Raw genomic sequence first — 16,934 nt, 5'->3', positions numbered from 1 at the left:
TTAGTTTTTTAAAATTACTTTAACATTAGCAATTAAAAAAGTTTTGTTTTATCTTAATTCACATGAAATAAAATATACATGGTTACAGAGCTTATATCTACTTTATCATCTATGCAAGAGTCAAGAGTAGGAAGGACTGACAGAAAAGTGAATATCAGTTTGAAATGGAAGGAAGCATTTCTTAAATGCCTATTATGTGTTAGGTAATGTACTAAGCACTAACAAATGTTGCCTTATTTGATCTTCACAACAGCCCTAGTGGGTATATCCTAATATTATCCTGTTTATTGGTGAAGAAATTGAGGCAGGTTAAGTGACTTGCTCAGGGTTACATAGCTTATAAGAGGTTGGATTTGAACTCAAGAATTCCCGACTCTAGGCCCTGGACTCTATCTAATATGCTATCTTAAATTCAGTAAGATTTATTAAGTGCTTGTTCTGAGCTAAGTGTTAGAGGGTACAAAGAAAGGAAAAAAAGAGAGACACCCTCAAAGAGCTTATGGTCTTTCTGATTAAGACACTGCACAAAAGAAAGCAGGGTGGGGGTATCAGGAGCGAGTTGCCAGGATCACTGTTGAGTCCCAGAAGCTGAGTCCATCTGCATGGAGATGGTTCCAGTTGGTCATTCTGTGGGAGGTTTGTATAGCAGAAGTCAAGCAGGGCCGTCAATGGAAAAGGAAGGATTGTTTTTGCTCTGCTAAGGGGCACAAGAGCCATGCTAACTCAGAACTCTCTTGGGGCTTCCTAAGTGCCATAAGGCTCAGGGGTAGGGGAACATACAATAATCTCAGATGACTGATAATTCTTTGGAAGGACCACAAAATGAAATGGCTAATCTTAATGGGACCAAAAATTAAATTTTCCTTTCTGCTGGTCATGGAATGGGAAGTAAACTATTAATTTAGATCATTTCTTTCTTTCTTTCTTTCTTTCTTTCTTTCTTTCTTTCTTTCTTTCTTTCTTTCTTTCTCTCTCTCTCTCTCTCTCTCTCTCTCTCTCTCTCTCTCTCTCTCTTTCTTTCTTTCTTTCTTTCTTTTCTTTTTTTTTTAATAAGGGTTTTGCAAGGCAAATGAGGCTAAATGGCTTGCCCAAGGCCACACAGCTAGGTAATTATTAAGTGTCTGAGACCAGATTTGAACCCAGGTACTCCCGACTCCAAGGTCGGTGCTTTATCCACTACACCACCTAGCTGCCCCCATCATTTCTTTAATTTAGGGAAGCTTGGTGGTGCCATGGATGGAGTGCCAGGCCTGAAGTCAGGAAGACTAGTCTTAGTGAGTACAAATCTGGCATATATACTCACTAGCTGTATGACCCTGTATGGGACATTTAAACCTTGTTTGTCTCAGTTTCCTTATCTGTGGCAAACCATTTGCCAAGAAAACCCCAAATGGGGTCATGATGAGTCAGATATCACTGAAACTTACTGAACAAAAAAAAATAATATTTAATAATATTTAACTTTTTTTTAACTGAACCTGTGTGATTTCATCAGTATAGGGAGGTCCAAGTGAGGAACTTTCTTAGCCAACAAAGCAAAGCACAGCACATTGTGTGTTCTTGTGTCTTAGACAGTTGTCTGGGCCACTAAGATAAGTGACTTGCTACAGGTTGCATAGCCAGTATAGATTGGTAGTGGAGCTTAAAGCCATATCTCCTGGTCACCAAGATCAGTCCTTCTTCCTTGGAGTGCTATTATAGCTAATAGTTCAAATTCACACAGTGCTTACCATGTGCCAGATAGTGTGTTAGAATGATCTCATTTAACCCTCATTTTACAGTTGAAGAAATTGCGTCCAGCAGAGGTTAAATGATAACTGGTGTCTGTGGCTAGATTTGAACTCTGGTCTCTCTGACCCCTGGCCTTGTGCTGTGCCCCCAACTGCTCACACAATATGTCACAATGTTCTCTAGAAACCATTAATAAGAATAGTTAACATTTATATAGCATTTACTATGTCCAGGTTCATGCAGGTGCTTTATAATAATCTCACCTGGTCTTTAAAATAATACAAGGAGATGCAAGGTGCAGTTATTATTCCCATTTAATAGATGAGGGAACTGAGGCAAACAGAAGTGAAGAGACTTTCCCAAGGTCACATAACCAGTAAGAGACCGAGTCAGGATTTGAACTAGGGTCTGCTGACTTTTGTTCTGGAGCTGCGTCCATGGAGCTGCCTAGGCTGCCCCAATGCAGTTTACTGTGATGTTCTCTATACACCATTATTTTAAGAGTTTTCATATATATAAACGAGGGGGCCCTTTGACTCCAATTTCAACTTCATATGTTGTTTCTAATTGCTTTCAGAATGACTGAAGCAGATTAAAAAAAATGATATTTCAGACCACCTCTTCCATCTTGCTCTTTTGTAAATCATGAGCAAGACAGGCTGGTTTTGGATACAGTTCCATCACATTCATAATAGATTAGAAGTACAGTGTATGAAATGCTTTTAGGGAGATCACTTCGGAATTCTTTACACTTTAAGTTTTGGCATCCTTACTTGCCTTTCCTGCAAATTTTGAGGTCAGTCAGCAGGTCAGGGACTACTGGAGGAGGGGGAGGAATAAATCTAAAAAGGAGTTGATAGTAAGGTAGTTAACCTTGGGCGGGGGTGAAGTAAAAGACAGCTGGTAGTCATACTTCCATTGTTGTACTTTTTTTTCTTTTTCCCATCCAACTGGACCTTTGGGGTAGTGGGAGGCAGAGAGAACTGCAATTGTGTCTGAAGGACCCAAATTCAATACCAGCTTTGCAATTTACTAGACCTGTAATCTTAGGCAAGTCTCTTAAACTTGTCTCAATTTCTTCATTTATGAAATGAGAAAGGTACGATTGGATAATTTTTTTTTTAAGGCCTTTACCAAGGTGTTGTTAGAGAACTAAATAATGATTGTTAAAAGACTGAACCAGAGATGGCCTCACAGTAATTACCATTTTAATCTGTATCATCCATTTCATTTTTTCTAAAGTATTTTCCTATTTTATCACCCAGTTGCTCTGTGAGTTAGATTGGGAAGATATTATTATCCCCATTTAATAATTAAGCAATTGAGTTAGAATTATGAAGGTCATTTCTGAATACCTGGTCCATATATTTTACTATTTGACAGTGCTGCTGAGGACTAATAGGTAATGAGTCATGTCTTTTCCCATAGGTTCTGAGATGTCTTAGGCATAGCTCCATGTTTTATCTTGGCTTTAAAATATCCTCAGAGAATGAGATGCAAAATCTCTTCATCCATTTGGCTTCCATTTTTTAATGATTGGGAAGAATTATGAATTAATTGTTCTTTCACCACTTTCCTCAGTCTCTAGAGTTTTCAAGGGATAATTGGTTATGGGTCTTCCATATGTCTCATAGTTAAGAAAGAGTATGGGTAAAAATTCAGAGAAATATTTGTCTTCAGGCTGTGCTTTTTACTCTGAATGATTAGATCTGTATAGCAACCAGAGAAAGATGGCCCAGGTGGGGGGGGCTGGTGGCTCGGTGGTACAGTGGATAGAGCACCTGCCCTGGAGTCAGGAGTACCTGAGTTCAAATCCAGCCTCATACACTTAATAATTACCTAGCAGTGTGGCTTTGGGCAAGCCACTTTAACCCCATTTGTCTTGCAAAATCCTAAAAAAAAAAAAAAAAAAAGATGGGCCCCATGATCCCCTTTTCCTCATAGTTGCTTTGCAATTTAGTTTAATTCAACAAGCACTTATTTATTACCTCCTATGAGTTAGGTACTGTGCTGTATTCTGAGGTACAAAGACAAAAATGAGAATAGCCCTGCTCTCAAGAAACTTGCATTCTATCAGTACAAAATAAGATAATCTCAGATAAGTAAATACAAAATATATACACGAGGAAGGGGAAAGCACTAACAAGGCTTTATGTAGGAAGTTTCTGAGCTATAGTATAGCCAGGGATTCCCAAAAGGCATAAGTGTGGAGGGAAAGAATTCCAGGCATTGGGGAACCATTTGTGCAAAGATTGATATATCAAATTGTTGTTTGGTGGGCTGAGGAACAGGAATATTTTTCTCTTGTGAATGTATTTGTTTTTAATCTTACCTACTTCATGCATTTTCATAAGTATCTCAAAATACTTCTCCCTTTTAGGACTAGAACCTTTCAAGATTGGACCACACACCAACTTCGTTAACATTGGTGAACGCTGTAATGTGGCAGGATCAAGGAAGTTTGCTAAACTCATCATGGCAGGAAACTATGAAGTGAGCATCCTAATAAGATCACTGAGGCATATGTGATTTCTTTTGCTAGACAGCATGTGAATTAATCAATCTCCAACTTTGATATTATCAGTTGCATTGCTAGGTAAATGTGAGAAAATGATGAACCTGGACTCACTTTTGAACTTGAGGCGGCAGGGGGGGGTTATGAATAAAGCCTCAAAAAAAAATTGAAGCTGCTGTTCATCAAAAGCTCCTCATTTAATTGGGCAAGTCAGTGTGAGGCAGATCCATCTTTGATTTATTTTCCTGCTTTGGTAAGGGGAGGGAAAATGGAGAAATGCCCTCCCTGTGGCATTTCTCCTCTTTTCTTTTTTTTTTTTTTAGGAGTATGGAAAAGAGAGATGGACAGATTAAGTATAATCATAATTTGAATACTTGCTCCATGTTTTCATTTATTATTTTTTCTATTTTTGTTGAGAATGCTATTGAGGTTAAAATCATGTCAAAATGAAGCCTAAAAATGTAATCTAAACCTGAAGAGATTTGTCTTTGTGAGTCTGTTACTCTTGCTATATTTTTTATTTTCCTTTTCCATTCTCTGTGACCCTCTATTAGTTTAAACTCTTAGTACTTCAAATTTAGGTTATTGTACTTTCTTCTAACTAATCTCCCTGCTCTGTCTCCCTGAACTCTAGTTCAGTATACCAGAGTAATCTTCCTAAAATGTCACTTGTATAATATCACTCTTCCTTGCTTTAAGACTTACTATCCACAAGAAAAATTCCAGGCTTTTGTGCCACATTCATTCCTTGAATCCTGACCTTAAACCGTCTCTCCAACCTTATCTCTCATTAGTCCCTAACCCAATAATCTCCTCTCACCAAGATCCCTTAACTCACTGCCTCCTCACTGCCTCATCCATTTCTGTCTCTCTGCTTTATTTGTGTGTGTCTCTAGTCCAGTCAATCAGTAAGCATTTATTAATCACCTACTATATACTGGGGACTATACTAAGTTCTGAGAATATAAAGGCAAAGAACAACCCCTGTTTAAACAAGATAGAATAAACTGGGGATAATCAATGGATGGAATGCACTACCATTAAGGGAGATTGGGAAAGGTGGGATTTTAGCCAGGAAGGTCAGAAGGTAGAGATGAGGAAGGAGAGCATTCCAGGTATGGGAGACAGTCAGTGACGCTACTGGGAGTCAGGAACTAGAAGGAATAGCAAGAAAGCCAGAGTCCATCTATCAGAGTATGTGAGGAGTGGAGTTATAAGAAGACTGGAAAGGTCAAGGAGAAAGATTATAAAGAATTTAAAATGACAACCAAAAGATTTTTTAATATTTGATTCTGGAGTTAGTAGGGAGCCACTGGAGTTTAATGAGAAGGGGGTGACATGGTTAACCTGTGCTTTAGGAAAATCACTGACAGTTGAATAGAGGATGAACTCAGAATTTGTGGCAAAGTCAACCAGGAGATTATCACAGTGAGGTGATGAGACCAGAGTGGTGGAAGTATTAAAGAAGAGTAGAGGGTTTGTTTGAGAGATATTACTAAGGTAAAATTGAAAGTACTTGGTAACAAGATTGGATAAAAGGAAGGAGAGAGAGCTAGGAATTGAGGATAACTTATAAGTTGTAAGGCTGAGTGACTGAGCTGATGGTACCCTTGACAATAATAGGTAAGTGTGGAAGAGAGGAGACTTGAAGGGAAAGATGATAAATTCAGTTTTGGGTATGTTTAGTTCAAGATATCTATGGGACATCCCCTTTATAGGCAGTTAGAGTTATAATACTGAAAGTCAACAGAAAAATTAGAATCTGAAAATGCAATGTATTGTACACCCCTTCCCTAAATTTTTCCATAACTAACTTCTCAGCTTTCAAAGGTCATGCCTCATATCCTCTTAGAATTCTTACCTCTTTTGAACTGTATAGCACTTATTATTAACACTCATAAAATTTTTAGAGTGCATCTTTTTTTAAAATTTTATTTATTTTAGGGCAATGGGGTTGAATGACTTGCCCAAGGTCATAGAGGCAGGCAATTATTAAGTGTCTGAGGCCGGATTTGAATTCAGGTCCTCCTGACCCCAGGGCCGGTGCTCAGACTATAGAGTGCATCTTTTTATCCAAAATAGTGATTACTGTCTTATCCTCCCAAAGTAAGTCTTCTAATTTTTTAGCAGATATAATTCACAGAATTGTAGGATTTTAGAGTTGGATGAAATATCCTCTAGTCTAGTATGTACCCCAAAAGTAGTTCCCACCAAAGCCTACATCAGTGAACATTCAGTCTCCTTTGAAGTCTTCCAGTGAAGGTGGACCATCTACCTTCTGAGACAGCACATTAAATTTTTGAATGATTAAATTCTTAGGAAGTTTTTCTTGACATCAAGGGTAAATTTCCCTTTTCATAACTTCTATCCATTATTACTCCTGGTTTTCTTTACAAGACTGAACAACATAGGCCTAAACTGTCTTTCCTATAATAGCCCTTCAGATACTTGTGAAAAAATATTTATTCCCCCTTGTTTTTTCTTTTCTCTAAGCTACCAAACATTCCCAGTTCCTTCACCCTCTCTTTACATGGCATGGGCTCTCACTACACTGCCTACCCTCCTTAAGATGTTCACTGACTTTATTTCTGTGGCAGCCAGAAATAAATACAATTCTCTTTATGTGCACCAACCAGTGAAGTGTGCAGAAGGACTTTTCTCTTCTGGGAAGCTTTGCCTCACAATGCTTGTCTTACTAGCTCTTTTGGCTGATCCATAATATTCTGCACTCATATTGAACTTTCATTCTTCTGATGTCCTCAGATATTTTTCATACATGACCATCTAAAATTGTCTCTCTCTTATAATTGCAATGATGACTTTTTTTTGTAAGGCAATGAGGTTAAGTCTCTTGCCCAAGGCCACACAGCTAGGTAATTATTAAGTGTCTGAGGCCAGATTTGAACTCAGGTACTCCTGATTCCAGGGCTGGTGCTCTATCCATTGTGCTACCTATCCAAAGATGATTTTTTTTGAACCTGATTTTACATTTATCCAAATTTCATCTTAATACATTCAACCCAGTGCTCTTGCCTGTTAGGATCTTTATCTAAGTATTAATATAAATATTACATAACAGTATTGGGCCAGATCCTCTCCATGTTCAAGGAAGGCCAGTCAGGTGAGCCAGATTTAAATTGAACTATATACTATTTTCAAAAATTGTCAACAACAGAAACTGTCTTCCAAGACTGAAAAAGCACAAATGTCCAAAAGAAAGAAAATGGAGGGCAGCTAGGTGGCGCAGTGGATAGAGTACCAGCCCTGGAGTCAGGAGGACTTGAGTTCAAATGTGCCTCAGACACTTAATAATTACCTAGCTGTGTGACCTTGGGCAAGTCATTTAACCCCATTGTCTTGCAAAAACCAAAAAGAAAGAAAATGGAGACTGCAAACTACTTTGTAATAGGTTTTGTAATTGGTTCCTATTCAGTTATTTTTGCATTGTCAGCTCCCTGTCCGAGAAGACAGAAGCAAAATTAACAGTGAACAGGTTGATTTTTTTTTTTCCCATTTTCAAATATGATTATCTCTTCTAACTTTAAGAAATATAGAAATTGTGTGTAGTAAGCTCTATACCCAAAATAGAGTTTGCTTGCTGCCTCCTCCTCTCTTGCTGCCTCCTGCTCTCACACTTCAATAGGTCTAAGTTCTCAGAGATAAATTACCACCATAAAGAATCCCAGGGTAATCCTGTGACTGAAAGATGTACTTCTTTTGGTACTTCTCACCATTCTAGCCCTTGAACCCCAGCTCTGTTTGTTTAATATCTGTTCAAACAGTTCTTCATGCTATTTAGTAACACATCTTCAAGATGTATTTATTTGTACAATATTGTGCATTTTCTATAATTCTTTTAATATTGACCATCTTGACTCTTAAATATAACCAAGAATAAGACTTAATAACACTAATAGACTAGGTGGTACATCTTCACGAGTTCAAATCTATCCTCAGATATTAGCTGAGTGACCTTGGGCAGTTTCCTCATCTGTAAAATGAGCTGGATAAGGAAATGACAAAACACTCCAATGTCTTTGCTTAAAAAAATACAACATAAAAGAGTTGTACATGATTGGAGAATGAGAATTAGTATTACTAGTTAACCAGTCCTTGAAGATTTGCAAATGTGACCTCAGAGAGAGCAAGCACTCTAGATAAGTTTTACTTGTCTTCCCCTTCAGGTGGTGCTGAAGGCACTAGTCACTGGAGTTTTAAGCCAATGAAGTGAGGAGCAAAAAGAAAGCTCTTGAGTTTCTCAGTAGACTCCTGTCTGTTTGGTATCTTTGAAACTGTTTCATTCTCACATTTATCTAGTTTCAATAAATAAAAGGACTTTCTCCTTCTCTTTACAACATTAAATGATTTCCACAAATATGAGGCATGGTCACCATACCTTGAAGACAAGTTCCAGTTCCTCACATTTATACTTAGCTATAATTTTCTTTCCTTTTCTACTCATATTAGGCATCAGAATTTCCATCTGTAATAGCAATATCATTATATCTTTTGACAATTAATAGAAATCTCCTTTTATACAAAAATATTTTTCTGCCCTTTTTGTTAGCTGTTCCTTATATAAAGGACCTTAAGGAAATTTAGGTGTAGAAACAGTGTTGCCTCTTCTTTGGTCTTCTACTTTTTCTCAATATATTATAGATCTCCAGCTTATTCTTACCAGCCTAAAGTCAATTCTAAGCCCTAGCAGTCCTGATAATGCTTTCAGTCACATATTCTACCTGCACCTACTCCTTTTCCCATCATTTGTATATATCTTTTTCCTTTTTCTTTTTGTTTTTGTTTTTTGTAAAGTAATGGGGTTAAGTGACTTGCTGGGTAATTATTAAGTGTCTGAGGCCGGTTTTGAACTCAGGTCCTCCTGACTCCAGGGCTTGTGCTCTATCCATTGCACTCCGTAGCATACATCTTTAAAAAGAATTGTTGTGTTGGTGAGTTCTTTCTGTAGCTGTATTGGTCTTTTTTAGATAAAGGTATTTGTTGGGGTTGTTTTTTTTTTTTTTTTTTGGTGGTGGTTGTTTTTTTTAAACTTCAATAGAATTGTTTCTCTTTGGGTTGTCCAGATTTTTTGAGAGTTTTCACTGGAGAATTGTAGTCCATGATATTCTCATCTATTTCCTCTGAAGTTTTTGAAATGTGCATTCCCGAAATGGAGGATGTATTTCAGGCTTTCTGGCTTTCTTCTCCTCTACCGCAAACCATAGGATTAGAGTAATCATTTCTTTCTAAGGTTCTCATGTTTTTTACTTGAGCAGATAAAACTTCTTATTTATTTCATGACTTTGTTGAAGGATGAGATTATTATTAAAGTCAAGAAGTTTATTAGTTTTTTTGCTTTTTTGCAGGGGTTGAACTTATGTGTCTATCTGTGTGGGACACTGTTGATATATTAATAAAAGTTGTCATTGGATTTTTGAAGCTATTTTCTTTATAATAATCGAGGTTATTTTTGTGGTAGAAATTAAAGGGCCTTATTGCTCTGACCTAATGACTACAGTAAATTTCCATTTTGTCTTCTTAGCATTAGAAAAAGATTGTACTGTTGTTTATGTTTTGAGAGTGTAGATGTCTGACACTTAGATGATTTTTTTTTCATGCCATGAAAGACTAATAATCTTTAAAAAATTACATATCACATATATGACTCCATCATACCCATCAGTCAACACACATATATTCCTACATTTTTTTCTTTTTGTAAGGCAAAGAGGATTAAATGACTTGTCCAAGGTCACCCAGCTAAGGCAATTATTAAGTGCCTGAGGTCGGATTTGAACTCAGGTCCTCCTGACTCAAGGGTCGGTGCTCTATCCACTGCATCCCCTAGCTGCCCCCTGAATATTTGTTAAGATGTAAATAGAAATGTTGTAGAATTTCAGAGAAGGGAAAGATTAATCAAAAGTGAGAGTAGTAAATAAAAAAGACTTAATGAAGAAGAAAACATGTGAGTTTGATCTTGAATTTACAAGAAGGATTTGGTAATTGAAGGGAACCTGCTTTTTTTTAGGGATAGGGAACACAGTGAACAAAGGTACAGAAAGAGGAATGAACTTGATCTATGTGAAAAATGATAAGAAAACCTGACCAAGATGGAAGTAGCATTTTGTGAGAATAATGGAGAATTCAGATGGTACTATTAGGATGAGATTCAATTATTATGGGTCTGAAGGACAGAACAGTTTAGTTTTGATGTGCCGGATAGATAATGAGACATTATGAGTTCTTGAGTAGAGGGTTTGGTATGATAAAAATGTTATTTTAGGAAGATTAGACTGATGGTTAAATAGAATGATGGGAAGACCCTGGATTTAGGGAGACTTGGAGAATATTGCATGAAGTTGGAAAATCTTGAATATACATAGAAACCTTATGGTTAGAAAGGAAGGCTTCAAATTGTTGGTGTTTCAACAAAAAAATCTACAGATTTAGTGTACATAGAAGAAGAAAAGGAAACAAAAGAACTATTAAGTATTCTCTCATTGAATGATTCTTATTTCTAGTTTGGGAGACTGGAACAATATTGCTAAAAATGGAAGATATATCTGAATATAAGAGAGACTGGTTCAGCCCCCTTAGCAAATTTAAGAAATCATTAGTAATATGGATTGTGTTTTTAGAGTTTTTAGCCCAAATAATCATGGTATAATAAGAGATAAGTAAATATGATCCCTTCTACTGATTTTGGGACAGGGCTCCTAATGCATCTCCTTTGTTTCTCCCAGGAAGCTTTGAGTGTGGCTAAAGCCCAAGTGGAGATGGGTGCTCAGATTCTGGATATTAACATGGATGATGGGATGTTGGACGGCCCCAGTGCTATGACCAGATTTTGTAACTTTATTGCTTCTGAACCTGATATTGCCAAGGTGATGCTTAATTTAATAGCAGTGTTGTCTTGTCATGTCTTTATGCTTGTTTCTGCTTATATGAGCACCTCTTGATCACATAAGTGAGGAATTTGTCATTTTCTTGAGTTTTTTAAACTACATTGTCTTGCAGCAAATATCCTCCTCTCTTTGCTTCCCTTGAACCACCTGAATGAATGAATGAATGGTGATGATGTTTACAATGATGATAATGATATCAACAGCAACAACCACCAATATTTAGGGTAGCATCTTAAGGTTCACAAAATACTTTGCACAATTTTCTCTTTTTTTCTTTCAAAGAAACCTTATCTCTGTTTTACAGGATCATACAGCTAAGAAGTATTTAGAATAGGATTCTGCTTCTAAGCCCCAAGGCTCTGTCCATCCTCACACTCTCTGAAGAGTTGCTTTCTCGACCTAACGAGCCTTCAGAATGCTGAAATACATTTTTTTTTCTCCAAATTTCTGTAACTGTAACTTGAGAGGTGATTCATTCTGCATCTCTTAGATCTGTATGAGGTGCCTCCCTAGGTCAGCATGAAATCCTTAGCTATACAATGCTTTTGCTGTTTTATCTTTTTGTTTCTTCCAGCATACATATATAAAAGGACTTAGCTGATCCTTTCAGGAAGAGGGAGGGTGAAGAGGGAGGGTCACTGAAGCTAGTCAAATTGAGACATAATTAAAGATTAAAACAATATGTACCTTTTGAATTAGGCTTTGTGGAATACTGAGTATCTCAAAAGTTTTAGTGCAGGTTTAAGTCTTTTAGGGGAAAGAATTCGAAAGTAAGTTTTTTTTTTGGAGGGGTTTAAATGACTTACCCAAGGTCACACAGCTAGGTAATTATTAAGTCTTCTCTGAGGTTGGATTTTGACCTCAGAGTCCTTCCTGGAGTCCTCCTGTCTCCAGGGCCAATGCTCTATCTACTGGGCCACCCTAGCTGCCCCCAGAAGCAAGTTCAATGTTTCTAGTCTTTTATTCTTCATTTGCACCTTTCAAAACACTTTTCTTAAATGTAATAGTAAATATTTGCCATTAGTATTAAGGATGACTTTTGTTATTTGACAAGGTTTTCAAATTGTAAAATCAGTAAGTTCAAGAGTTGAGATCAAGTCTTGACTTAAGAACTCTAATATTAAAATATAGCCACTTAAAATTTTTATTGATATTTGTTTCTGCATCACATTCCCAAGTCTCTCCCTCTTTCTCACCCTGGTGAGCCATCCTTTATAACAAAGATTTTAAAAAGGCAGGGCAAAAAAGCAGGTCAGTAAAATGAACCAACTGGGATTGGCAATGTGTATGTGATGTTCTATACTCTTTGCTCCCCCACTTCTGCAATATAGGGAAGAAGGTGATATACCCATTCATAACAACAACAGTTTGCAGAATACTTTATGCATATTATATAAGCCATTATATAAATTTTCCTTAGTGGAAGGTCCTGGACTTCGCAGCAAAAAAAAGGAGTTCAAATGTGGTTTCGCATTCTTTCTAACTGCAGGACCCTGGCCAAGTCACTTAACCTTTGTCTGCTTCTATTTCCTCACCTATAAAATGGAGGCAACAACAGCAGCTATTTTTGAGAATTGTTGGGAGGATCAAATGAGAAAATATTTGTTGAAGTGCTTTGCAAATATTAGCTTTTATATTATTATCTTGCTTCCTTCAGGAGAGTTCTATGACCTACAATGTTAAAATGAAAAGTTTTGTAATTTCAGGACATGGCTTTCTTGCCAAGTAGCTCTTCTTGTAAACTTGGTTCTTTAATCATTTTAGATATCCTTGACCTGGTAAGATGATGCATGCCTATAGTTGCTATTATTAGGGGAACTGATCGAATTTAAAAGCGCTAATGCTGGAGTAGGCTAAAGCTGATGAACTTTACAGCACCAGTGTGGTGAGCTTCTGGGAGTGGGGGACCCACTATGCTGCCCAAGTGATTATTCCTCTTCAGTCAGAAATAGGGGCTGGTCAAGGTTTTTCTGCTAATCAGCAGGTTTGGGTTACATCTGCTATACTTCTGGGGTATTGAGTTTCAAAAATCAAAACAAACGAAAAACCACATAAAGTTAAAAATTTTCATTTTTGCCGTCAATTTTAACTCTTTCCTGCTTAAACTTTATTTTTTTTATTTTTTAGGTTCATTCATTCATTCATTTATTTATTTCTTTATTTTGCAAGGCAAGGGGGTTTAAGTAGCTTGCCCAAGGCCATACAGCTAGGTAATTATTAAGTGTCTGAGGCCAAATTTGAACTCAGCTACTTCTGACTCCAGGGTTGGTGCTCTATCCATTGCGCCACCTAGCCACCCTCTTAACTTTTTTTTTTAATGCAAAGTGCGAAGAGACAACTTAATCACTGATGTAACTTGCTCTTCATTCCCTTTGCTTTGCTACCCTCTGGTGGAGGTGCTGATAAGCACAGAGATAACCAAATAGAGGGCAGTCCAGGTATTTGGTAATTAAATCCAAGGGACCTAAATTCTCTTCCCTGGAGTGTTTGCTGCATCCTCCTGGCTAACCTTTCTAGTGACTTTCTCAATTTTTTTTTTCCTTTTGAAGATGATTATTTGAGTTTTTTCCTTGACCTGCTATTTATTTCAGTTTTTCCTAAACCTCAGGCCTGATTTGCTGGAGAAAGAACATTAGGTCAGAATTAAAGGGGAAATAAAATGTTTTCATTTTTTTGCTTCCTATCAAACTTAGCTTAGCCTTTTACCCAGATGCTGTAAGCTACATTCACTTCTTTCTTTGGATGCCAAAGCTGGGGTTATTTCAAGTCAGGAATGTGAGAGCTCAAATTTGAATACTTTGGCTAGGAGATTTCTTTTGAAGGGCATGAAGCTACACATTAATCCTGAAGACAGAACAGTGTCTGACTTTGAGATACCTAAATCCTATATTAAGATTGGTTACATTGGTATTTAGGCACTTAACTGGTAAGCTGATACCAAATCCAGGGAAAGGGACTTATTGGTTCCTTTCTCAGATATTAGCTTAACCCCTTTCCATGCTTGAGGATCAACTAAGTGCTCTTATGACAGGAAAACCCCTCCAAATATTTCAGACTCTTGTTTCTGTGCTGCTGTTTTAATTTTACTGCGATGTTGCTTGGGTGAAGTCAAAAGTGTTTGGGACATAGGAAAATTGGCTATAGCTTATGCCCCATTCCAATCCCTGCCCCCAAGTTTTTTTTAAATTAAATTTTTGTTGCTATCTTGCATTTTGTTACATATCAGAATTGCTCCTAATGTCCTCTTTTCCCCTCTACCCTTGCCTAAAAAACCATTGTGTATAACAAATAATCTTTTTTATAAAGAAAGAACAGGGATAAACAAAACTAATCAGTAAATCTAAAAGAAGTCTGAAAACATTTGCCAGTGTATCATGCTTGTATCATGCTCTCAGCTCTGTAAAGAAAGGGAAAGGAGTTTTCTCATTTCTGAGTCCATGTTTTCTGCTAAGGGTAACTATCTTTTCCCCTCTTTTGCTGGAATTATTAAGAATAAGTTACAACAGATAAAAGGGGGGAGGGAGCAAGATTGACAAAATAGTGATAACATAGAAATTATTTATTAGAGGGAACCGAAAAGAAGTATGTTAGAAATTTTAATTTTGTGAGGAATTTAAGCAGTAAAGAAGACAAATAGGTAATAGGACCATGAATCAAAAAATAAGAATAAGAAGATTAATGAAGAGAAGGGAAGAATTCTTTTAGGAAATAAGTGCAGAAAATTAAAAAAAGATAACACATAAAAGAATTTGAAGGGGGAAGAGAGGATGAAAAAGTGGAACAATTAAGTTACTAAATAATGGAAGAGAAAAATGAATTAATAAGTAAAACTCCAAACTAGGGAAGAGAGTGATAAATGGGAGGGGAATAGGGCTTAAGGTCAAGGATAAGAGATCCTGGGGGAATTGAATTGTCTTCAGGTAGGTTAAGCAAAAATAACTGCCTTTATAAAAGTACTCTTTTTTATAAAAGAAGAACAAAATAATAAGAAAAATAATTCAGTATACCAAAATAAGCAAGATAAAACAGTATTAGAGACAAATGAAGGAAAATTAAAGGATTAAAGAATCCATTAAAATGAAAGACTGACAGATTGAATAAGAAAACAACTCTATAATCTGCAATTTACAAATAACACTTTAAAGCACAAAAAGAAAAATACAAAGAATAAAAATGAGGATCTAGAATAAAATTTACTGTGCATCAGGCAAATATAAAAAAGCAGTTGCAATCATGCTATTAAATAGCGAAAAGAAATTTACAGGGGAGGCTAGGTGGGGCAGTGCATAGAGCACCGGTCCTAGAGTCAGGAGTACCTGAATTCAAATCCGGCCTCAGACACTTAATAATTACCTAGCTGTGTGGCCTTGGGAAAGTCACTTAACCCCATTGCTTTGCAAAAAAAAACACCTAAAAAAAGAAATTTGCAGCATAAAAATGATTTTTATAAAGGAAAATATTATGTTGAACATGTATGTTGTAAACAAAATGGCATTTAGTTTGATAAAGAAAAAATTAATTGAATTAAAAGAAGACAGTAGGGCAGCTAGATGATGCAGTGAATAGAGCAATGGCCCTGGAGTCAGGAACACCTGAGTTCAAATCTGGCCTCAGACACTTGATAATTACCTAGCTGTGTGACCTTGGGCAAGTCACTCAATCCCATTGCTTTAAATAAAAAATAAAAATTAAAAAAATAATAAAAAAGAAGACAGTAATATAATAATGAAAAGCTCTATTAATCTTTCAATTAATCAATTCAATTTAGTAAAAAGATTAACAAAAGGGAAATACAGAGTTTGACTAAATTACTGGAGAGAAGCTAGAATTAAAAGAGGGCATTTTCTAAATTGGGCTCCTAAATAATATAAATACTTCTCAGCACCATCGGGAACTTTTTATGAAAATTGACAAATTTTCAAAATAAAGAAGTAGAAATAAATATAAACAAAATAAAGAAGTAGAAATAGTAAACATATTCTTTATAACTCATAATGTAATGAATACAGTAATTAGTTTAAGTAACTCAAACAGTAGACACAGAACAAAATGATGATTTAATGAATTCCTAAATAACAAATGGATAAAAGAACATAGAATCCATTGATAAATATATGAAAGAAAATGATAATGATGAAACAATATTCCACAAATTCTAGGATACAGTCAAAGCAATTCTTAGGGGAAACATTATATTTCTGGAAATGTTTTAACAAACTCGAAAAACTAAATGAACTGAATATGCATTGTTTTGAAAAACAATGCCAATAAGTTAAATAAACACAAAAAAGATATTGAAAAACAAAGGAGGAGTTAATAACTTGAACTCCTTCATCCTTCCTTGTTATTACAGGTACCACTGTGTATTGACTCTTCCAACTTTGCTGTGATAGAGGCTGGATTAAAATGCTGCCAAGGGAAGTGTATTGTCAACAGCATTAGTCTGAAGGAAGGTGAGGATGATTTCCTGGAGAAGGCTAGAAAGATCAAGAAGTATGGGGCTGCTGTGGTTGTCATGGCATTTGATGAAGTGGGTCAAGTAAGTGATTTTTTCAGTTTCACCTTTTTTTCCTGTATTTTATGTACCTCTTCAACATTTGAAACCTTTTAACATAGTATCAGACACATCCTATCAAGTCTCATTTTCTTTTAAAAATTCACTTTTAAAAATAATTTTTGTGTTCTACCTTCACATATATTTCCTAATTCCTTCCTTCTCTCTTTTTCTTAGAATAAAACTGGTGAAAAAAGTTTTCAGCAAAACCAATTTATGATATTCCAGAATT

General features: G+C 36.2%; 1 protein-coding gene across 4 annotated transcripts in view; it reads left to right on the top strand.

Moving 5' to 3' along the window:
• MTR (5-methyltetrahydrofolate-homocysteine methyltransferase) overlaps positions 1-16,934 on the top strand; it is a 137,063-nt gene that overhangs the window by 62,638 nt on the left and 57,491 nt on the right. For 3 of the 4 annotated variants that reach the window (XM_074222946.1, XM_074222947.1, XM_074222949.1), the window contains 3 exons: positions 4,112-4,224; positions 10,987-11,127; positions 16,502-16,687. In XM_074222946.1, coding sequence (XP_074079047.1) covers positions 4,112-4,224; positions 10,987-11,127; positions 16,502-16,687 — 440 coding nt within the window. The remainder of the gene's footprint in view (positions 1-4,111; positions 4,225-10,986; positions 11,128-16,501; positions 16,688-16,934) is intronic. The other variant, XM_074222948.1, reaches the window with a different exon arrangement.

The sequence above is a fragment of the Macrotis lagotis genome, chromosome 2 (assembly GCF_037893015.1).
Source record: "Macrotis lagotis isolate mMagLag1 chromosome 2, bilby.v1.9.chrom.fasta, whole genome shotgun sequence".
Classification (NCBI taxonomy): Eukaryota; Metazoa; Chordata; class Mammalia; order Peramelemorphia; family Peramelidae; genus Macrotis; species Macrotis lagotis.
This window is presented reverse-complemented; position numbering and strand designations above follow the sequence as displayed.